General features: G+C 44.1%; 1 protein-coding gene across 5 annotated transcripts in view; it reads right to left on the bottom strand.

The window, feature by feature from the left end:
• LOC121575703 (RNA binding protein fox-1 homolog 3) overlaps positions 1-20,674 on the bottom strand; it is an 828,711-nt gene that overhangs the window by 38,200 nt on the left and 769,837 nt on the right. For 4 of the 5 annotated variants that reach the window (XM_041889006.1, XM_041889022.2, XM_041888990.2 and 1 more), the window contains 3 exons: positions 19,447-19,593; positions 9,256-9,309; positions 2,743-2,835 (listed from right to left, as the gene is read on the bottom strand). In XM_041889006.1, coding sequence (XP_041744940.1) covers positions 2,743-2,835; positions 9,256-9,309; positions 19,447-19,593 — 294 coding nt within the window. The remainder of the gene's footprint in view (positions 1-2,742; positions 2,836-9,255; positions 9,310-19,446; positions 19,594-20,674) is intronic. The other variant, XM_041889013.2, reaches the window with a different exon arrangement.

A 20,674-nucleotide genomic window follows, 5' to 3' on the forward strand; every position in this document is an offset into this window, starting at 1 on the left:
CACACAGCAAATTTGAGATCAGAATTTTAACTCCCACAGTGTAAAATGTAACACTTTCTTAGAAATTATATGTGACCCACCGAAATAGTGTTAAACTAACACTTTTCGAAGTGTTCATAAACTAGCATCCCTAGAGTGTTGGTCCCTAACACCATGGGTGTTGCAAATTCCGACTTCAATTAACACTTTATTAGAGTTGATGCTGTTACACATGTGGTGTTAAAGTATTTTTTTGGGGGGGGTGTTGCTTTAGCATTTTAGGTTGTAAAGCCATATTTCCCAGCAAGCCTTTCAAGTGAATGTGAGCGATACCCAACCATGACTGTATTTGTTAGTGATAGAGACAAGGTTGTTGTATTCAATAACATATAGTCCAGATGGACTAGTTTTTGTCTTAAATGTAAGCCTTTTATGATAATACATTATGGTCTAGAAGTTCTGGGTCATTGGCCATAGTAGACCTACAAGTCACAATATGCTTGTTTGTGAAGTGATTAGTAATTCCTGTTGGAATTTAGCCAGAGCAGGAGCCAATTTCTATCCCACCGGTGTCATCCCCACTAGAATCAACACTCAGATATGACACTCACACTTTTTACCTTAAAGAAAAATTCCACCCAAAATCTTTTGGTATTTGTTTCATTAGTCCATTGTTGACATAGTCCCAAAATGTTTTGCAAAATGCATCATACGGGATGATTTCTGTATTTTAAACCAGTATCCATTTTTTGCAAACATCTCTATCAATCACTTAGGGGCCTCTCACTCTAAACAGAAATGTTAAAGTTACTTTTTTTCTCTCTCCCTCTGAGGTTGCTGAGGGAAAAACAGCTCTCCCTCTTGCCCAACCCCTGGCAGCGTCGAGTTGAGTTTAGCATATTTTCCTAGCTCGCCTTGTTAGCGTTTCCCTTGGCTGCTAATTAGTGCTAATGGCTTTCATTTCCAATGGGCCAGCACAGGTCATTTACCTTGAGGCTACGCTAACGCTACCGTAGACCGGGTCTGATGTGATGTATAGGCCCAGGTATTGTTTATACATTACATAGATTATCTTAATGGGGCAGAGGGACGATGGACGTGGAAAAAACACCCTGAGAGAGAGAGAGAGAGTGAGTGAGAGAGAGAGAGACAAAGACAAAGACAAAAGCAGAGAGAGAGACTAAGTAAGAGAGAGAAAGAGAGAGAGAGAGAGAGAGAGAGAGAGAGAGAGAGAGAGAGAGAGAGAGAGAGAGAGAGAGAGAGAGAGAGAAAGACAAAAGCAGAGAGAGAGACTAAGTAAGAGAGAAAGAGAGAGAGAGAGAGAGAGAGAGAGAGAGAGAGAGAGAGAGAGAGAGAGAGTGAGAGAGAGAGAGAGAGAGAGACAAAGACAAAGACAAAAGCAGAGAGAGAGAGACTAAGTAAGAGAGAGAAAGAGAGAGAGAGAGAGAGAGAGAGAGAGAGAGAGAGAGAGAGAGAGAGAGAGAGAGAGAGAGAGACAAAGACAAAAGCAGAGAAGAGAGAGAAAGAGAGAGAGAGAGAGAGAGAGAGAGAGAGAGAGAGAGAGAGAGAGAGAGAGAGAGAGAGAGAGAGAGAGAGAGAGAGAGAGAGAGAGAGAGAGAGAGAGAGAGAGAGAGAGACAAAGACAAAGACAAAAGCAGAGAGAGAGAGAGAGAGGGAGGGAGGGAGAGAGAGAGAGAGAGAGAGAGAGGGAGGGAGAGAGAGAGAGAGAGAGAGAGAGAGAGAGAGAGAGAGAGAGAGAGAGAGAGAGAGAGAGAGAGAGAGAGAGAGACAAAGACAAAGACAAAAGCAGAGAGAGAGAGAGAGAGAGAGGGAGAGAGAGAGAGAGAGAGCGAGAGAGAGAGAGAGAGAGAGAGAGAGAGAGAGAGAGAGAGAGAGAGAGAGAGAGAGAGAGAGAGAGAGAGAGAGAGAGAGAGAGAGAGACAGAGACAGAGACAAGGACAAAGACAAAGACAAAAGCAGAGAGAGAGAGACTAAGTAAGAGAGAGAAGAGAGAGAGAGAGAGAGAGAGAGAGAGAGAGAGAGAGAGTGAGAGTGAGAGAGAGAGAGACAAAGACAAAAGCAGAGATAGAGAGACTAAGTAAGAGAGAGAGAGAGAGAGAGAGAGAGAGAGAGAGAGAGAGAGAGAGAGAGAGAGAGAGAGAGAGAGAGAGAGAGAGAGAGAGAGAGAGAGAGAGAGAGAGAGAGAGAGAGAGAGAGAGATGGAGAAAAAAAGAATGTCTATATTTTTGCCCTGGGGTGTAATATAAGCAGGGGTGTTTTGGATAAACAAGTGGGATTTAAAGCAACATTGGCAGCACTTTGATACCCAGCGATTGAGTTCATTTAAACATGAGTCGGAGATGGAGAGAGAGCATGTGTACGTGTATTTAGAAAAGTAAGAGCGAGATCTTCAAACTGGCGGATACATCAAGCTCAACTTTGTGGGGATCTGAGTGTTCTGCTCTGCTCCTTCAGTATCAAACACATTCTCATCTGATCAAATACACATGCCCCTGGTAAACACACACACGCACACACGCATGCAGAGGAGACGTGTAAAATGACGCACACACATGCACACTTACGGCTCAGAGTTCGGCATTCAGCATGCAGCGATCAAGGTGCAGCAGGCAGAGGGAGAGAAGGATGGTGGAGGAGGAGAGGAGAGGAGAGGGGGGTGGCAGGCAAGCATCATCAGGCAGAGGGAGAGAGAGAACGGGGGAGGGAGGAAGGGGTGAGTTGAGGAGAGGGAAAAGAAGGCACCTCTATTTTGCGTCCCTCTACGATTGTACCATTTAGTTTCTCCCGCGCACGGTCCGCATCTGCACTCGTTTCAAATGTTACAAACCCAAAACCCTGAAATCACCAGGAACGGAGAGAAACAGGAGAGAGTGGGGAGAGAGACAGAGAGGAGAGAGAGAGGAGAGAGAGAGGGGAGATAGAGAGAGAGGAGAAGGGAGAGAGAGAGAGAGGCAGGATGAAATAAGAGAGAACGAGAGAAGGAAGAAGAAATAACAGGTACAAGGTAAGCATCTGGAAGAGGAAGAGAGGTATTCAGCAGAAGCAAGAGAAATGTGAGCAGGTTAGTGAAACTGGAGAAACACACGGTCAGAGTTGTGCTGAAGAGGAGAAGCATGAAAAATAACTAACACAGCATTCAGAAACACAACCTGATACACTTCAACTGTATGTGTGTGCGTACACACGTTTGTTTACCAGGTGAATGCACATTCACTTTTCAACAGTCTTGTGTGTGTGTTAGTGTGAGAGAGATCTTTATTCCAGAGGTTTCTGACAGTAGTCATCCTTAGAAACATTTTGTTAAGGATCAGTTGAACATACTGTAATTTAATTTGTGGAGGGAGCGAAAGCCTGCTGAGACGCACACGCACACACACACACACACTTTGTGTGGCGTTGTGGGAGAGGAGACAGGTGCTACACAATTACCATCCCCACAGCATAGCACAGCCCCACACACTGGGCCTCACACTGCAGCTTGTACAGGCGGCCCAGCTCACTCAGGCAACCCTGAGAATACTACACAGCAAATTCTCCAGTGTAAAAAAATAAATAATTTTACACTGAAAGTGTTGAGTCTGTGGACCCATACAGACACCGGAACAGTGTTAAATTAACATGTGCTTAGTGTAAAGCTTTATTAAAATACTTCCCAGAGTGCCTTACCATTCAAGTTAACTGTAGAGTTACCACCCATGACCATGATTTCTTATTGACAGAGATGTAGCCATGGGGAGGGGTAGCCATGGGGAGGGGTGGTCTGAGATTATTATATATTTTTTTTGGTCAATTGTGGGCTGGAAAAATGTTTGTCCGCGCTACAGATGGCTATATCGGTCCCTGGTCTAATACAGGACTAGGAAAGTCCCAGTGCACTACTTTTGGGAGAAAGAAAATTAATGTATCAATATTTGTTATTATTATGATTTTTTCAGGCGGTGCTTCAGCACCCCACATCCTGTGGCTATGGACAGAGACATGTTTGACACATGGTTGTTTCATCCAAGTGAAATCCAAAGCTAATATTAGTGATGTTATGTTTGATACCTGAGCGCCGAAGCATGCGTCGAAATCGCTAAATAGTAGCAGTGTGAAGCAGTGTGAAGATGCTTGTATCACTTTATCAGAAGCAGGTGATCAACGTTTTGTCGAACAACCACCTGATTGGTGGTTTGGTATTGGTTTCGGTAAAAGACAAAAAGGCTACCCTGTGCATGCGCTACGGCGTGTGTGACGTCATCTATAATAATTTGGCTGTTCTAAATTATTTTAACCAGCAGGTGCCACTATTGTACAACGTGTTGACCAAAGCCTTGCGTAATGAACACCTTTTCAACACAATTGGCTGGAAATGCTCAATGCTTCAGGAAGCTTCATTTCCCCATCACTAGCGAATATGTTATCATAAAAAAACAGACTTACACAATATCATGCGGATTTCATAATGTCTTATTTTGAGAACCTAGTTTTACCCTAATAGAGGGGCCTGAAACTCATACACATCACTTTGAACCAAAACCACACCCACAATTATCATATTACCCAGCATGCTCTATTGCAGGTCGATTTTTTAAAATTGTTTGTTTCAATATATATGTTAGTGCATGTACATTGATTGATTAATCTTATTCTGCACAAAGATAAATAACAGACATTTTTCAAAACTAATCCAATCAGTTAGTTAGAATTTTTTACACTCGTTACTGTAATGTTTGTTCCAGTTTAAATGCCTTAGGTAGTCTCCGCACAATATTCCTGACTCTGACTCATTCTGAATGCAGATTGCAGCTGAATACAAATGCCAACTGTTGGATAGCTTAACTCTGACTGCATTACAATAGGAGTTACATATCACTTTGAAAGCCAGTGTAATGGGTTGTAAAATTAAGTTTTCCTGGATTTTACAGAACTCCTGGTTGGATGTTTCCTGGAAATGGAACCAGTATTAATGGAAAATGTCTGAATTTTGCAACCCCACTTGCAGACCTGATGTGGCCTGAGGTGTGAACTGGGGTTCAATTAAGTACTTATTGCTAAATGTACAAAGGATGACCTTACAGGGTACTACTACAGCGACAAGTGTTTGTACCCATTTAGGAACAAATCTAAACCCATTTATTCTTAGAGTGTAATACAATTGCCTGAAACTCATGGTTTACAAGCCACATCAGGTCTGCAAGTCAAATTATGCTGGCTTGTAAGGTGATATATAATTCCTATTGAGACATCCAACTTTTATATTTTTTAAATCACCCACAACCTGTAATCAGAATGACTGCCAAGGTTGGGAAGACTAAGCTATGAGACTACCTAAAGCATCAAAACTGTAACAACAATTTCAGTAACGGGTGCACTAAGTCCAAGTAACATGTTGGATTTTTTTTTGTAATTTATATTTGAGTAGCATGAGATTAATTAACTAATAAATCAATCAATGTAGATGCACAAACATAGATATTGAAACAAACAATTGTGGTTCAACATGATTTGCATGCATTTCAGGCCCCTGTATTAGGGTAAAACTAGGCCCTCAAAATAAGGCCTTTTGAAATATGTATGTTATTGTGTTACATTATTATTATTATTATTATTATTATTATTATTAATAACATATTCACTTAGGATCTAACTCAGTGAAGTCCATAGGACAGAAAATGGATGAATGCACCATGTCTCTGTCACAAAAAAAGACAGTAATCAAATCAAATCAAATCAAATCAAATCAAATCAAATTTTATTGGTCACATGCGCCGAATACAACAGGTGCAGACATTACAGTGAAATGCTTACTTACAGCCCTTAACCAACAGTGCATTTATTTTAAACAAAAAAAGTAAGAATAAAACAACAACAAAAAAGTGTTGAGAAAAAAAGAGCAGAAGTAAAAATAAAGTGACAGTAGGGAGGCTATATATACAATAGAATAAAGTGACAGTAGGGAGGCTATATATACAGGGGGGTACCGTTGCATAGTCAATGTGCGGGGGCACCCGGCTAGTTGAGGTAGTTGAGGTAATATGTACATGTGGGTAGAGTTAAAGTGACTATGCATAAATACTTAACAGAGTAGCAGCAGCGTAAAAAGTATGGGGTGGGGGGCAGTGCAAATAGTCCGGGTAGCCATGATTAGCTGTTCAGGAGTCTTATGGCTTGGGGGTAGAAGCTGTTGAGAAGTCTTTTGGACCTAGACTTGGCACTCCGGTACCGCTTGCCGTGCGGTTGCAGAGAGAACAGTCTATGACTAGGGTGACTGGAGTCTTTGACAATTTTGAGGGCCTTCCTCTGACACCGCCTGGTATAGAGGTCCTGGATGGCAGGGAGCTTTGCCCCTGTGATGTACTGGGCCGTACGCACTACCCTCTGTAGTGCCTTGCGGTCAGAGGCCAAGCAGTTGCCATACCAGGCGGTGATGCAACCAGTCAGGATGCTCTCGATGGTGCAGCTGTAGAATTTTTGAGGATCTGAGGACCCATGCCAAATCTTTTTAGTCTCCTGAGGGGGAATAGGCTTTGTCGTGCCCTCTTCACGACTGTCTTGGTGTGTTTGGACCATGATAGTTCGTTGGTGATGTGGACACCAAGGAACTTGAAGCTCTCAACCTGTTCCACTACAGCCCCGTCGATGAGAATGGGGGCGTGCTCAGTCCTCTTTTTTTTCCTGTAGTCCACAATCATCTCCTTTGTCTTGGTCACGTTGAGGGAGAGGTTGTTGTCCTGGCACCACACGGCCAGATCTCTGACCTCCTCCCTATAGGCTGTCTCATCGTTGTCGGTGATCAGGCCTACCACTGTTGTGTCGTCGGCAAACTTAATGATGGTGTTGGAGTCGTGCCTGGCCATGCAGTCATGGGTGAACAGAGAGTACAGGAGGGGACTGAGCACGCACCCCTGAGGGGCCCCCCGTGTTGAGGATCAGTGTGGCAGATGTGTTGTTACCTACCCTTACCACCTGGGGGCGGCCCGTCAGGAAGTCCAGGATCCAGTTGCAGAGGGAGGTGTTTAGTCCCAGGATCCTTAGCTTAGTGATGAGCTTTGAGGGCACTATGGTGTTGAATGCTGAGCTGTAGTCAATGAATAGCATTCTCACGTAGGTGTTCCTCTTGTCCAGGTGGGAAAGGGCAGTGTGGAGTGCGATAGAGATTGCATCATCTGTGGATCTGTTGGGGCGGTATGCAAATTGGAGTGGGTCTAGGGTTTCTGGGATTATGCTGTTGATGTGAGCCATGACCAGTCTTTCAAAGCACTTCATGGCTACAGACGTCAGTGCCACGGGTCGGTAGTCATTTAGGCAGGTTATCTTAGAGTTCTTGGGCACGGGGACTATGGTGGTCTGCTTGAAACATGTTGGTATTACAGACTCAGTCAGGGACATGTTGAAAATGTCAGTGAAGACACTTGCCAGTTGGTCAGCACATGCTCGGAGTACACGTCCTGGTAATCCGTCTGGCCCTGCGGCCTTGTGAATGTTGACCTGCTTAAAAGTCTTACTCACATCGGCTACGGAGAGCGTGATCACATAGTCGTCCGGAACAGCTGGTGCTCTCATGCATGCTTCAGTGTTGCTTGCCTCGAAGCGAGCATAGAAGTGGTTTAGCTCGTCTGGTAGGCTTGTGTCACTGGGCAGCTCGCGGCTGTGCTTCCCTTTGTAGTCTGTAATAGTTTTCAAGCCCTGCCACATCCGACGAGCGTCAGAGCCAGTGTAGTATGATTCAATCTTAGACCTGTATTGACTCTTTGCCTGTTTGATGGTTCGTCGGAGGTCATAGCGGGATTTCTTATAAGCGTCCGGGTTAGAGTCCCGTTCCTTGAAAGCGGCAGCTCTACCCTTTAGCTCAGTGCGGATGTTTCCTGTAATCCATGGCTTCTGGTTGGGGTATGTACGTACGGTCACTGTGGGGACGACATCATCGATGCACTTATTGATGAAGCCAGTGACTGATGTGGTGTACTCTTCAATGCTGTCTGAAGAATCCCGGAACATGTTCCAGTCTGTGCTAGCAAAACAGTCCTGTAGCTTAGCATCTGCGTCATCTGACCACTTTTTTATTAGCCGAATCACTGGTGCTTCCTGCTTCAGTTTTTGCTTATAAGCAGGAATCAGGAGGATAGAGTTATGGTCAGATTTGCCAAATGGAGGGCGAGGGAGAGCTTTGTATGCGTCTCTGTGTGTGGAGTAAAGGTGGTCTAGAGTTTTTTCCCCTCTGGTTGCACATTTAACATGCTGGTAGAAATTAGGTAGAACGGATTTAAGTTTCCAGAACGGATTTAAGTTTCCAGAACGGTAGATAATGTGTGTGAACCAGACGCTTCCCACTGCGGCGTGATCCTGTATAGGGGATCCCAGCGTATACTGCCTGATGCAAATAACACACAACTAATACATTTAAAGTGGGATTTGATGGCAAAATTAATCCTTTTCACATTTTGTGGCTGCTGCAAGTTCGTCCTCTCTCTCTCACTGTCTTAGTCTACTGTGTTTTTTCCTTTTTATAATGCACAAGTAATTAGCTTACACGAAGAGAGAGAGAGGAGTGGGCATTCTTCAATGAGTGAAAACATATAGAATGCAATTTGAGAGAGCTTCTTACGGAAATAGATTGTTTATTCATGCTAAGGTGGGTTAATTTTATGCCAAGCAGAAGGAGAGGATTGTGGGTAGTGGAATAATACAACCTGTGGTTGCCATGGATATCTTAGATTATTGTTCTATAATTAGATAAGTAATCAGGAATTGTTTTCCGGTTCCTTTGGAAAAGGGTATTTGTAATTCTCCTTCTGCATAGGTGGTGCAGAAAATACAGACTTAAAAAAAAAAAAGTACTCTCTGACAACTCTTGTTTGAGAAGTGAGTAGTACTGTACCATAGAGTGGTAAGGAGGGGAGTTGGGAAAGTCATACTGCTCAGTAAGTCAGGTTTAACACTGTCAGTATGAAGCTTACTGGACAAGCTGTATGTATGGAAACTAGGCAAGTGTCAGCATTGAGCTAAATGGCAGCGTGGTACTGTATGCCACAATGTATGGCAGGAGGGTGCATTAGGGAACGTCGCCTGAAGGCAGAGGAGCCAGAGAGAGCCAAGTAATTATTACACTGAGAAGGTAGGGACCTGGAGAGAGAGAGAGAGAGAGAGAGAGAGAGAGAGAGAGAGAGAGAGAGAGAGAGAGAGAGAGAGAGAGAGAGAGAGAGAGAGAGAGAGAGAGAGAGAGAGAGAGAGAGAGAGAGAGAGATGAAGTGACACTAGTTACGGAACACTTACCTTGGAGCCTCGCTCGTTAAAAATAATCTCCACGTCTAAAATCTTCCCAAATTGCTGCAGAAAGAGAGTGGGGGAGAAAAGAGTAGAGGGGAGAAAGAGACAGGAGAGAGAAAGAGAGAGAAGAGAAAATCATTAGAACATGTCACATTTGGCAGGAGTTTCGACCGGTTGGTTGCGGCATTGGCACACTCCGTTACACAGTGAACCCAAACGTAATAAAAAGCACACAGCACCATACACCTCGAACACTGCTAAAACTAGACTGCAAAGGTCAAACACTCATCCCTCTGAATTAACAAACTCCTTTCATCTACTAACAATGAGATTAATAAAAAAGCCATTCACTTTTAAATGCTATGTTTCTTTCCCTCTCTCTCGTAATAAAAAAATACACTTATTTTTCTGCGTCACGGCTAAGGGTAGAAAGGCAGTGTAATGTGAGCCGTAGCGTTAATGAGCATTGGTGTGTAAATCTGCATACTATAGCAAAGCTCTCAGCACGCACCAGTGGTCTTAATGACAGTCATCATCTTGTTTTCTTTCTACCGCCTCTCTCTGTGTTCCCTCCTGATAAAAAGCTATATGAACCTATTTTTAGAGGCCACAAGAACCCTTTCCCAATTAAAAAGAGAGAGAGAGGAAATAGGAAATGAGCAGTGGTGGAGTGAAGGGAATAGCCCATCAAGGCTAATGATAAACCATACATTTGTTTATTATCTGGGGTGATGAATACAACGGTCGTAATTAGCTGTCATACTGGTCATCATCTCGCCTGGTCACCGGGTGGTTGCCGGGTGGATCCTCTAGGCCGTTATCTGATCACACTTCTAATGGCAGCAGTAGCAGTCTCCAACTCCCCTCCCCTCCCCTCTTCTCCCCACCCTTTTCTCCCCAGTCTCCACCTCCCCTCTCCCTTCTCCCCACCCTCTTCTCCCCAGTCCCGTCTTCACCTCCCCTCTCCCTTCTCCCCACCCTCTTCTCCCCAGTCCCGTCTTCACCTCCCCTCTCCCTTCTCCCCACCCTCTTCTCCCCAGTCCCCAGTCTTCACCTCCCCTCTCCCTTCTCCCCACCCTTTTCTCCCCAGTCTCTACCTCCCCTCTCCCTTCTCCCCCCACCCTCTTCTCCCCCAGTCTCCACCTCCCCCTCTCCCTTCTCCCCACCTCCCTTCTCCCCAGTCTCCACCTTCCCTCTCCCTTCTCCCCAGTCTCCACCTCCCCTCTCCCTACTCCCCCACCCTCTTCTCCCCAGTCCCCAGTCTCCACCTCCACCTTCCCTCTCCCTTCTCCCCACCCTCTTCTCCCCAGTCTCCACCTACCCTCTCCCTACTCCCCACCCTCTTCTCCCCAGTCTTATGGAAATGCAGCCACAGCCTTGGTCTCTTCATAACAAGACCTTGAATCAAGTAGTTGATTTCAATAAATAAATAAACATGGCATCTAATCTGAGGTAGCGCCAGCAGAGCACTGGCAAGGTCACCGTCTCAGCGTGTTCCACCGCACCTCACACCGTACTACCTCCACCCCCTGTAAACATCAATTGCCCGATGACGCGTGAGTGGAGAAGGAGAGTCTCATTTCATACAAGCACATTTTCGTCCACATTCCCCCTCAGCGCTGCTTCACCACGATTGCCTTTAGACCTTTTCAAAAGGAGTCGAGAGAGGGCATGAGAGAGGATGCAGGAGTTGAGCAAAGCCAATTGAGAAAAGCCCATTCACACACGCTACCACCGTCCACTATCCCAAACATACGAAACTTAACAATCATCAGCCCAAAAATACATTAATTTGGATTCTAAGAGGTAAGTAGAGGGTGAAAGGAGAGGTCAGTGTATGTGGGTACATGGTGGTACATACACAGCCAATTTCACAGATAGGAGGCAACCTGTGCCCACCACATGCCTCTTTGCCCTGCCACTCACCAAGTGCCCTTTTGGGTGGTGGTATATATATATATATATACTTTTTTTGTATTACGTTTTGTCGTTGATGTTCTGAACCCATTGCCCGCAAGTCGTAGTGACTTCGTCAAGTTCGCCACCCTGTCCAATGGTTGCATATGTTTCTCTGCCCTGTACGGAGCTTGTGCGCCCGATTGCGCCTGTTTCCCAGCCTGCCCTATACTGAGATTACGCACACCCAGTCTCCAAACATGCATTGCTTGAGATGCGGTCACCGGTCAAGTGTGTGTAGCTAGCTACCTAGTTAAAATATCAACAGTACTGGGACAGCTGCATAACATTTAATTAACACTTGATTTACATCATCATCAATATTAGTTCTGATTGGCTGATACGCGCAGCAGAAAGAGGAAGAAAGACATAGAGAGAAGTGGCTGCATGTTTGACCCCTGACCTCCATCACCCTCCGACCCAACTCCATCCACTGGCGTAGCACAAACACCCGCTGCCGCCGCAAGGCCCACGAGCTTCGGGGGCCCCAAAGGTCTGTGCAACGCCCTGTACATACGGACAACAGAGAGGGGAGTAGTGCTGTAGCACCAATCTGCAGGAGGAGAGAAGTGAAGAGCCCTATGCCTGTTTGTGGCCTGCCAGCCATCTAACTGCAGATAGTCTCCACTAAGACTGAGTGGAAATAAGAAAAACCACACGGGCCTCCCGAGTGGCGCAGCGGTCTAAGGCACTGCATCACAGTGCTTGAGGCGTCACTACAGACCTGGGTTCGATCCCGGGCTGTGTCACAACCAGCCGTGACAGGGAGTCCCATAGGGCGGTGTGTAATTAGCCCAGCGTTGTCCGGGTTAGGGGAGGATTTGGCGTGGGGGCTTTACTTGACTCATCGTGCTCTAGCGACTACTTGTGATGGGCTGGGTGCCTGCAGGCTGACGTCAGTTGAACAGTGTTTCGGCTGTCTTCCGGGTTAAGCGGGCGGGTGTTACGAAGCGTGGTTTGGCGGGTCGTGTTTCGGAGGACGCATGACTCAACCTTTACCTCTTCCAAGCCTGTTGGGGAGTTGCAGCGATGAGACAAGATATCACAAAATTGGGGGTGAAAAAAAGAAGCAAAACATGGCCCAGTGAACAACTGATTTGTATGTCTCCCTCACTTCCATATCCCTCTCCTTTCTTTCTCAAAAGGACAAAAACACATAATTGGTGGTCCGCTTTGTGTGTGCGAGAGGCGTTTTAACTGGGCTTAAACATTCAAACTGGCAAGTGGGCAGGCTGCGGGATCATTAGAGACACAGCAGAATGAAAGAAAACCTCCACTCTTCCTAATGACTGGGATGAAAGCAACGGTTAATTGTTGTCTACAATGGCCACATTATTTCATTCTAACTAATTACCCTGTCAGACAAAAGGAGGGACGGAGAGAGAGAGGCCAAGAGGCTGTTTATCACGTTGCATGGACACAGGCACACACGCATGGATGCACGCACACACACACACACACACAGCCTTGTCCCGCCTCACTCAGCAGAAGCGCAAGCTCAATGGAATTGATCACCTGGATGGTGGAAGAGAGACAGATGGAGAGAGAGAGAGGTGTGTGCTGTAGCATGTTAACTCAAATCAAAGACAGTCCCGTCTTCCCCTATATAAAGTTTGTCCGGTCGCCATCACTTTCTTCAGGCAAGAACTCTCCTCCACCTCCTCCTCTCTCTATTACGCCTTCTCCATCACTTTCTTCAGGCAGGCATTCTCCAACTCCACACAGCAAATTATCCAGGGTCGACTCAAAACTGACAGTGTTAAATGTAACACTGGGCCAATGTGTATATAGGTCCACACTTTTCAGTGTTAAATTAACACAATGTGCTTAGTGCTGTTATATAGTGTTACGCAATAACACCTCCTTTAGTATTTCTAAGAATAGGAAGCGTATATAGTCTGCACCAATGCTGTTATGCATTAAAACCTACGCCAAGAGGTCATTATTTATTGATGAGATCCCTTGAAGATTTACAGATATGACAATATTATTTGCACCTGTTTAGTATCACATTCTCTTACGTAAGCACTTTTTCAAAGACTTCTGAATATGTTCAAACATAACCATAGACCAGTTAAACTGGTACAACACTTCCACTCAGGGGTGGCCAAAAATAACTAACTGAAAGCCAAGCCCCCACTAAGCCACGCCTTCAATATAATATCCCAGTGTGCCTTGCCTTTTCGAGTGAATCGTAGAGTTACCACCCATGACTGTAATTGCTAATGACAGAGACATGTTTGTTCATTTCATAAGTTTTCAGTCCTGTCACCTTTCCAAATCAGTTATTAAGTGAATCTTATCATTCAAATGAAACGCCCCAAGACAATACATATCTCATAAGGCCTTTTTTTTTTTTTTTAAGCCTAGTACAGTGGCCTGAAAGTCCTTGTTTACAGGTCATATTATGCTGGCTTGTAAAGTGATGTACAATTCCTATTGAAATCTAGCCAGAGTTAGGATATCCAACAGCTGGAATTTTCATTCGCCCACAACCTGCATTTAGAATGACTGTTAGGGTCATTAACATTGAAAAAGGAGACTACCTAAACCATTTAAACTGGAACAACCACTTCAGCAGCGGGTGGAATAAATCTTACTAACTGGATTAGTTCAGAAAAATGTGTTCATAAAAATGCATGTTATTTATCTTTGTGTAGCAAAAGATTAATCAAAACACATATAATATAAACAATCCTTAAACATTTACCTGCAGTAGAGCATGCTGGGAAATATGATAATGATGGGTGTGGTTTTGATGGGACTGCTTTACTCTCCACAGTGTAAAACAATAACTCTGGTTATTAACACTAACACTCGGGTTATTCTACACCAATGAGTGTTAATGTAACACTTACAGAGTTAATTTAACACCTGAGTCAACACTAGAAATGTTAGAAAAATCATCCTCCTTTCTCCATCACTGGTTCTCCATCACTTTATTCAGGCACGCACAGCAGCACTTTCCTCCTCCACTTCCTTCACCTCCTCTCTTCCTCCTCAATTCACATTCATCCGTTCTCTCACAGATGTTGCTCGACTCAGTCTCCTCCATTAGTTCAGATTAAAGCTGTTTTCCTTGCGAGGAGCAGTAAATCAAACACACACTGCAGCGTGATGGTGCTCCTCATATACTATGACTGGTTAGCTTCGTAGCATCCTCCTCTCATAGTGAATGACTTGTTTAGCCCAACACTCTGTAGAAGCTAATGATGCTAACGATGGTAACAGTTTATACCTGTGCTAATGGGCCTGGGGTGCAGATTAAATGCAGTGTAAACAAAGTGATTTTTCTGTGTGTGTGTTTGTGTGTGTGTGAGAGAGAGAGCAAGAGAGAGAGAAAAAGAGAGGGAACTACTCCTTAACAGGCAATAATAAAGTATTATTCCTCCTAAATAAACACTGTAGTAAATGTACTTTCATCAGGCCACTAATGAATTGGCAGCATGGGGAGACTGCAATAGAAGCTATGGGTTTAGCTGTCCTATCTATCCCCCTCTGATACCATTACTGCACACATGTTCATCTCTACACTGATTTGTTATTGTAAATTACATGGAGGAATTATAATTACACACAATCTCAAAGGCCAAATGGTGGAACATCCAAGGGACCAGGATGGAATGGAGCCTTATGGAATAAAATGGCTAATCAGAACGTAAGAAGCTTCCGACTGACATGATTCCCTGTTCTGTTTGGAATGCTTCTGCAGCATGATGCAAAGATGGGGGTTCTCCCTGGAAGTCTGGGGCTTCTAAAAGAGGTGATTAGGCAGAGGAAGGAAGGTATCATTAAAAGTCCATTAGAGGACCGTTGATGTACGCCTCGTACACAGAGAGAGAGAGAGAAACGCACACACACACACACACACACACACACACACACACACACACACACACACACACACACACACACACACACACACACACACACACACACACACACACACACACACACACACACACACACACACACACACACACACACACACACACACACACACACACACACACACACACACACACACACACACACACACACACACACACACTGCTGAGGTGGGCCAAAGGTTTGTGTGTCGGGGGGAGCATGCACACGGTACAGTAATGACTAATTTAGGACCCTACCTCTGGGAGTGGGACAGGAAGAACCCTCTTGCGGCTGGCTCTCTAAGTGTCTAGTTATTAATTAAACATAGCGATGCCACTGGGGACAGTACATTAGCCTGTTTCTCTCAGTGTGGTGCAAAATGAACAGGCTCCTGAAGCGACTGGGGCATTGCTAGGGTCTAGTGGGAAGCCATCCTGGCTCCCTGTATCTGAAGGCCAGGTGCCTGGTGTTTTGGAATTTGGAATCTCATATTTCAGATCATTCCGAGATATGAAAGCAGCACCCGAACTTCCAGAGTTTCCCAGTTGGATAGCTTCAGAGTTTCTGATCTTCTGAGAGAGCTATCAAACACTTTAATACTAAAGGAGGCCTCAATGCATGTAGGCAAGTCTCAACCCCTTGCTGATATATCCAAGGTATTAAGCTTTGGGTTCATCCCAAATGGCATCCTAATAGGGTGCCATTTGGGATGCAGACGTTGAGATAAGAGATCTCTGACACGCCATTGAGAGAATGAGAGAATTGAATCAGTGAAGTGGGGCTTTGAATCCCAATTATCACTCTACCATTAAGCCCTCATACTCATCGCTGTACTTTCCTCCTAAATGTGTTTTTCTAATTATGAATTAAACTCAAATAAGTTTGTGTATTGATCCCCTGCTATTTTATTATTTCTATATATTCCCTCTTTTTGTGTCCTTGTCAGAGATGGGCAAAATGTTTCTTGTTATGTATCTTGTTACAAATACAAGATACTCTAAAGACTAATGCATTAAAAAAACTTTTGCAAAGCGTTGTAGTTTGATAAAATCCTGGTACGTTGAGGTATTTTACACGCCTTCACTAAAACAACATTCTCAGTAACGGTAACATTTTAATTTGTTTTACTTGCTATTACTGTGATATATGGTTGTTTATCTAGCTTAGTTGAATGCACTGACTTTAAGTTGCTCTGGATAAGAGTGTCTGCTAAATGATCAAAGTGTAAACGTAAATGTAAAAATGAACAATTGCAAAGCACACTGGGTGTTATTATTGGCCTTGTTTTGGGGGTGGAGCTCATTATATGAATGACTCTATTCAATCTGAATCAGATTCCGCTAAATAAATGTTTAAGTAATTTCCTATTTAGGCAACATATGCAGAGTTTACCTTGAATGCAGTCTCCGCTAAAGCGAGAAAATTGCCTGTAAAGCTGAACCGTGATGCGGATTGAATAGAGCCCTAATAGTCAGCATGCTTTGCAAGTGTTCATTTTTACATTTACATTCACATTTTGGTAAGTTAGCACACCATAGTGCTAGCAGACTTCTGATACCAATGCAGGGTGAGAGGGGGCCACAAAATTGTGAACCGCTATATATTTATTTTTAATTTTTATAGAATTTATATTTTATTTATTTTTGAAAATACAAATTATAGGTCTCGAAAGTATCTTGTTACCAAATACATTGGATGTAGTTCAGGCCGGTGAAATACAAATGACAAATTACTCAAAAGTAACAGAAATACTGTTGTAGAAGCACCTGACCACACAGCTGAGTTATTAATCTATATTATTATTATTTCTGTCCAGTTTCTGATAAGGACCTAAATTGTCACAATAAGGACCATTAAAAAGAAGCCACTGAGAAAACACTTGATTGTTGCATTATTCCCTTGGTTTTAACGTCCTTGTGTGGCTTTAAAACAATGCCTTATCATTGCCTTCACTTTTTCTATAATATCCCAATATCCCCCTTTTGCTATAATGGAAGGAAATTCCATTTGCTATAATGCCTGGCTATTGCCTTTGTTTGCATTGTGGCGGTGCTCAAGCGGAGTCGTAATGGCAGATTGAGCCAGTCTCTCATTGCAGCATTTACAGGCAATGGGAGAGGGCGGTACTAGAGCCCATTGTGGGGATGGCAGAACCCTGATGGAATCTGGTCTGCAGCACTTCAGTCCTGCCCACAATGATTAATCCTTGAAACTGGACCATCGACAAAGAGGTGTGTGTGTGTGTGTGTGTGTGTGTGTGTGTGTGTGTGTGTGTGTGTGTGTGTGTGTGTGTGTGTGTGTGTGTGTGCGTGCGTAAACTCTGACAAGCTTCTACATTCCCTTCGTATCCTATCCCACCAGCCTAGAGACATTCGAACAACCACAACTAACCAACCAAATGGCTTAACTGCCTTGTCTGCAACTGTAGTATTGAACCAAAGAACCAAAGTGGTTAGTTAACTTTTCAAGACTAAACTTGCCTGGGAAACCTAAAGTGGACAGTTTGAGTTTCTCAGTTTCTAAAGTGCAAGAAAAAGGGCTAAACATGTGACTTTGTTTTGATGGACCAACTTTTCTAGCCCAGTCCTCCTGACACCAAGTCTTCAGGGCCTATGTCAGTGCGACCCACTGTTAACAGGGTTAGACGCGCTCTGAGCATCGCTGATTGTAGTGAGTGCTACCAGATTTTCTGTCTCTTCTAATCCTTCTCTCCTCTCTCAGTGTCTCTGGTTAATTGTGGTGCAGAGCTCAGTGCCTTGGAGACTTCACTAAGTGACTGGGGAGTGTTACTGGAGAGTTAGAGTCCCAGGCCTTCACACATACACAAGCACGCACGCAACAGATGTTCCACTCCATTTGAGAAGCCAGGGGACCAGGGGAGAAATCTCCAGCCTCCTATTATTTAAAAAGTTAGTGTCGAGTGTAGTGTATATATATGGGCTGCCACCAGTAAACACTGTACTGTAAAGACTGGTTTGGTTTTAACAAGCTATAGAGCAACAAACACTTTGGGGGGATTTCCATGATACAATGTTTCTATTTCTGGGCCATTAGGGAACGGTCTGTCAGTGGGTCTCTCCTCTCTCTTTCACTCTCTCTCACTCTCTCCCTCCTGCATGGCCTGTTGTTTGTTTGTTTCTGTCCTCTCTCGCTCTGTCATTCTTTATTGTTCTAGCCCCTGGTGTTCTCTGTCTTTCTTTTTCTTTGCTTTCTGTTTCTTGTGCTCATCATACATGCACAAAGTATGTGGCAGGGAGAAGAAGCTAGCTGACTTTGTGCTCTACGGTCATACTGCATGCCTGTGGGGACCTCTTGGTCACTTTGTTGGAATAAGAAGCAGTCGCTTCAGAAACAACATGACAGACTTGCACTAGTTGCTACTCCAACTACATAGGAGTAGATACAAGTTGATGTTTGGGTTGTAAGGCCAGAGGCAAGAAATGCAGCTCAAGACTGGAAGTGTCGGAAATCTTTAGAACTATGTTCCTCCAGGAACAAAAATTATTAAGTAAGTAAGAAGAAGTTGCCACTAACAATACAGGGTCAGATATTTCCTTCTCAGATATTTATTAATCATTTTTCAAAGCCTTTCACGAAGCAGAAAATAAAATAGAAATATTCTAGAATCATTCTGTAATTCTAAAACAGTCCTGTGAATGAACCGTGTTATGCTCTGAGAACCGTTACAACAGTCTTGGGAATTTAAACATGTCTTGTGACATGTCCTCTCTCTCCAAGAAACAGTTAAGAACGATGGCCCTGTAACGGTCCAGGAGATGAAAGATTCATATTTGTCTCTAATTTGAGGAGGAGAGGGTATGTGGAGGTTAGGACGTGAATCATTTAGGCCTCCTCTCTAAAAGGTGTGATGGGCCAATACGTCTTTAATGGGGACGGTCTCAAAGTGGCACTTGATGTTCCTGTAGAGCTAAGAGTAGATGGGACGATTACACAACCACATGCAGAGAGATTGAGACATGGTCGGCTCAACACTGGGGTCCCAGACTGGTGTGTTCTGTTAACCATTGTCAGGTCTGTGCGTTCTGAACAGTGAGAACACACAATCTGGTATGTACACCAACATAGCCACTGTAGTAGGTCAAACCTGTGTACTGATAAACCTTGGTATTGCATGAGTGAAATTAGGCCTTGTGATGCTTATTCAGCTTCAGGTATTTCTAATTTATCACTTGCCACATATTGTAAAGAATTTGGGGTGGTAGCCCCGATCAGGACAACAGTCCCAGGTCCGGCGACTGTCAAGCCATCACCTTACCCATTACGTCAAGAGGTCCGAACCTTTAGACGAGTCGCTAGGTGTTGGGTTAAGGTCACTACAATATATTTTGTGTGTAATAGCTAGCTACTCACCCCAAACATTTGCCTGAGGTCTGGGTCTCTGAAGCGGAAAGGGATGTTGGAGACGTGTAACCGTTTGGGTTGCTGCTTCTCTGACGAATCACACTGCTGCAGGTGGAGCTGCTGAGAGCCCTCCGTCTGCGCAACCTCGTCTGCCTGCTGGAGGGAAATACAGACCACAAAAAAAAGAGTGTAAGAGGGACACGAAACCTCACTGGTCATAACTCATACTGTACACCTTGAAGCACCTTGATTGAAGCTAAAACACTTAAACATGATAATGCAATACCAACCAAAACACAGTGGTTTTTAATAATAAAGAAACATTTAATATTCAACTGCCTCTGTTCTCTAAGAGTGTGTGAATATGTCTTAGACAGCATCCCGAATGGCACCCTGTACCCTACACAGTGCACTACTTTTGACCAGAACCCTACGGCTCTGGTGAAAAGTAGTACACTATAAATGTAATAGAGTGACATTTGGGACACAGACTAAGAGTGCGTGAATATGTCTTAGTCATAGGTTAGTGTGAGGGTCGGGTTGGAGGGGTCATGTATTTGTTATTCTCGCTGCTCTCTTGGCATTTGTTTGTGGCACAGGAGATTAGGAAAGCTGTCTGGGAGGAGTGGACACAGATTTAACAACCTAAAAAGGTCTAGACTACAGTATATATTACAAATAAATAGAGAGAGAAATAAAAAGATAGAGAGAAAGATTAAGAAAGTGAGAGAGCGAAAGATGAAGAAAGTGAGAGAGAGAAAGGGATGGAAAGTGAGAGAGAGAAAGATGAAGAAAGTGTGAGAGAGAAAGGGATGGAAAGTGAGAGAGAGAAAGATGAAGAAAGTGTGAGAGAGAAAGGGGTGGAAAGTGAGAGAGATGAAGAAAGTGAGAGAGAGAAAGGGATGGAAAGTGAGAGAGAGAAAGGGATGGAAAGTGAGAGAGAGAAAGGGATGGAAAGTGAGAGAGAGAAAGATGAAGAAAATGAGAGAGAGAAAGGGATGGAAAGTAAGAGAGAGAAAGGGATGGAAAGTGAGAGAGAGAAAGGGATGGAAAGTGAGAGAGAGAAAGTTGAAGAAAGTGAGAGAGAGAAAGATGAAGAAAGTGAGAGAGAGGGATAAAGACAGAAAGGAATTTCGGAGAGAAATGGTTGGGTGACATAAAGAGAGAGCAAGAGAGAGATTCATCCAGACCTCCTCTCATCCCTCAGACCCTCTGTCCATCACAGGCAGAAAGTGGC

The sequence above is a fragment of the Coregonus clupeaformis genome, chromosome 1, assembly GCF_020615455.1.
Source record: "Coregonus clupeaformis isolate EN_2021a chromosome 1, ASM2061545v1, whole genome shotgun sequence".
Taxonomy (NCBI): domain Eukaryota; kingdom Metazoa; phylum Chordata; class Actinopteri; order Salmoniformes; family Salmonidae; genus Coregonus; species Coregonus clupeaformis.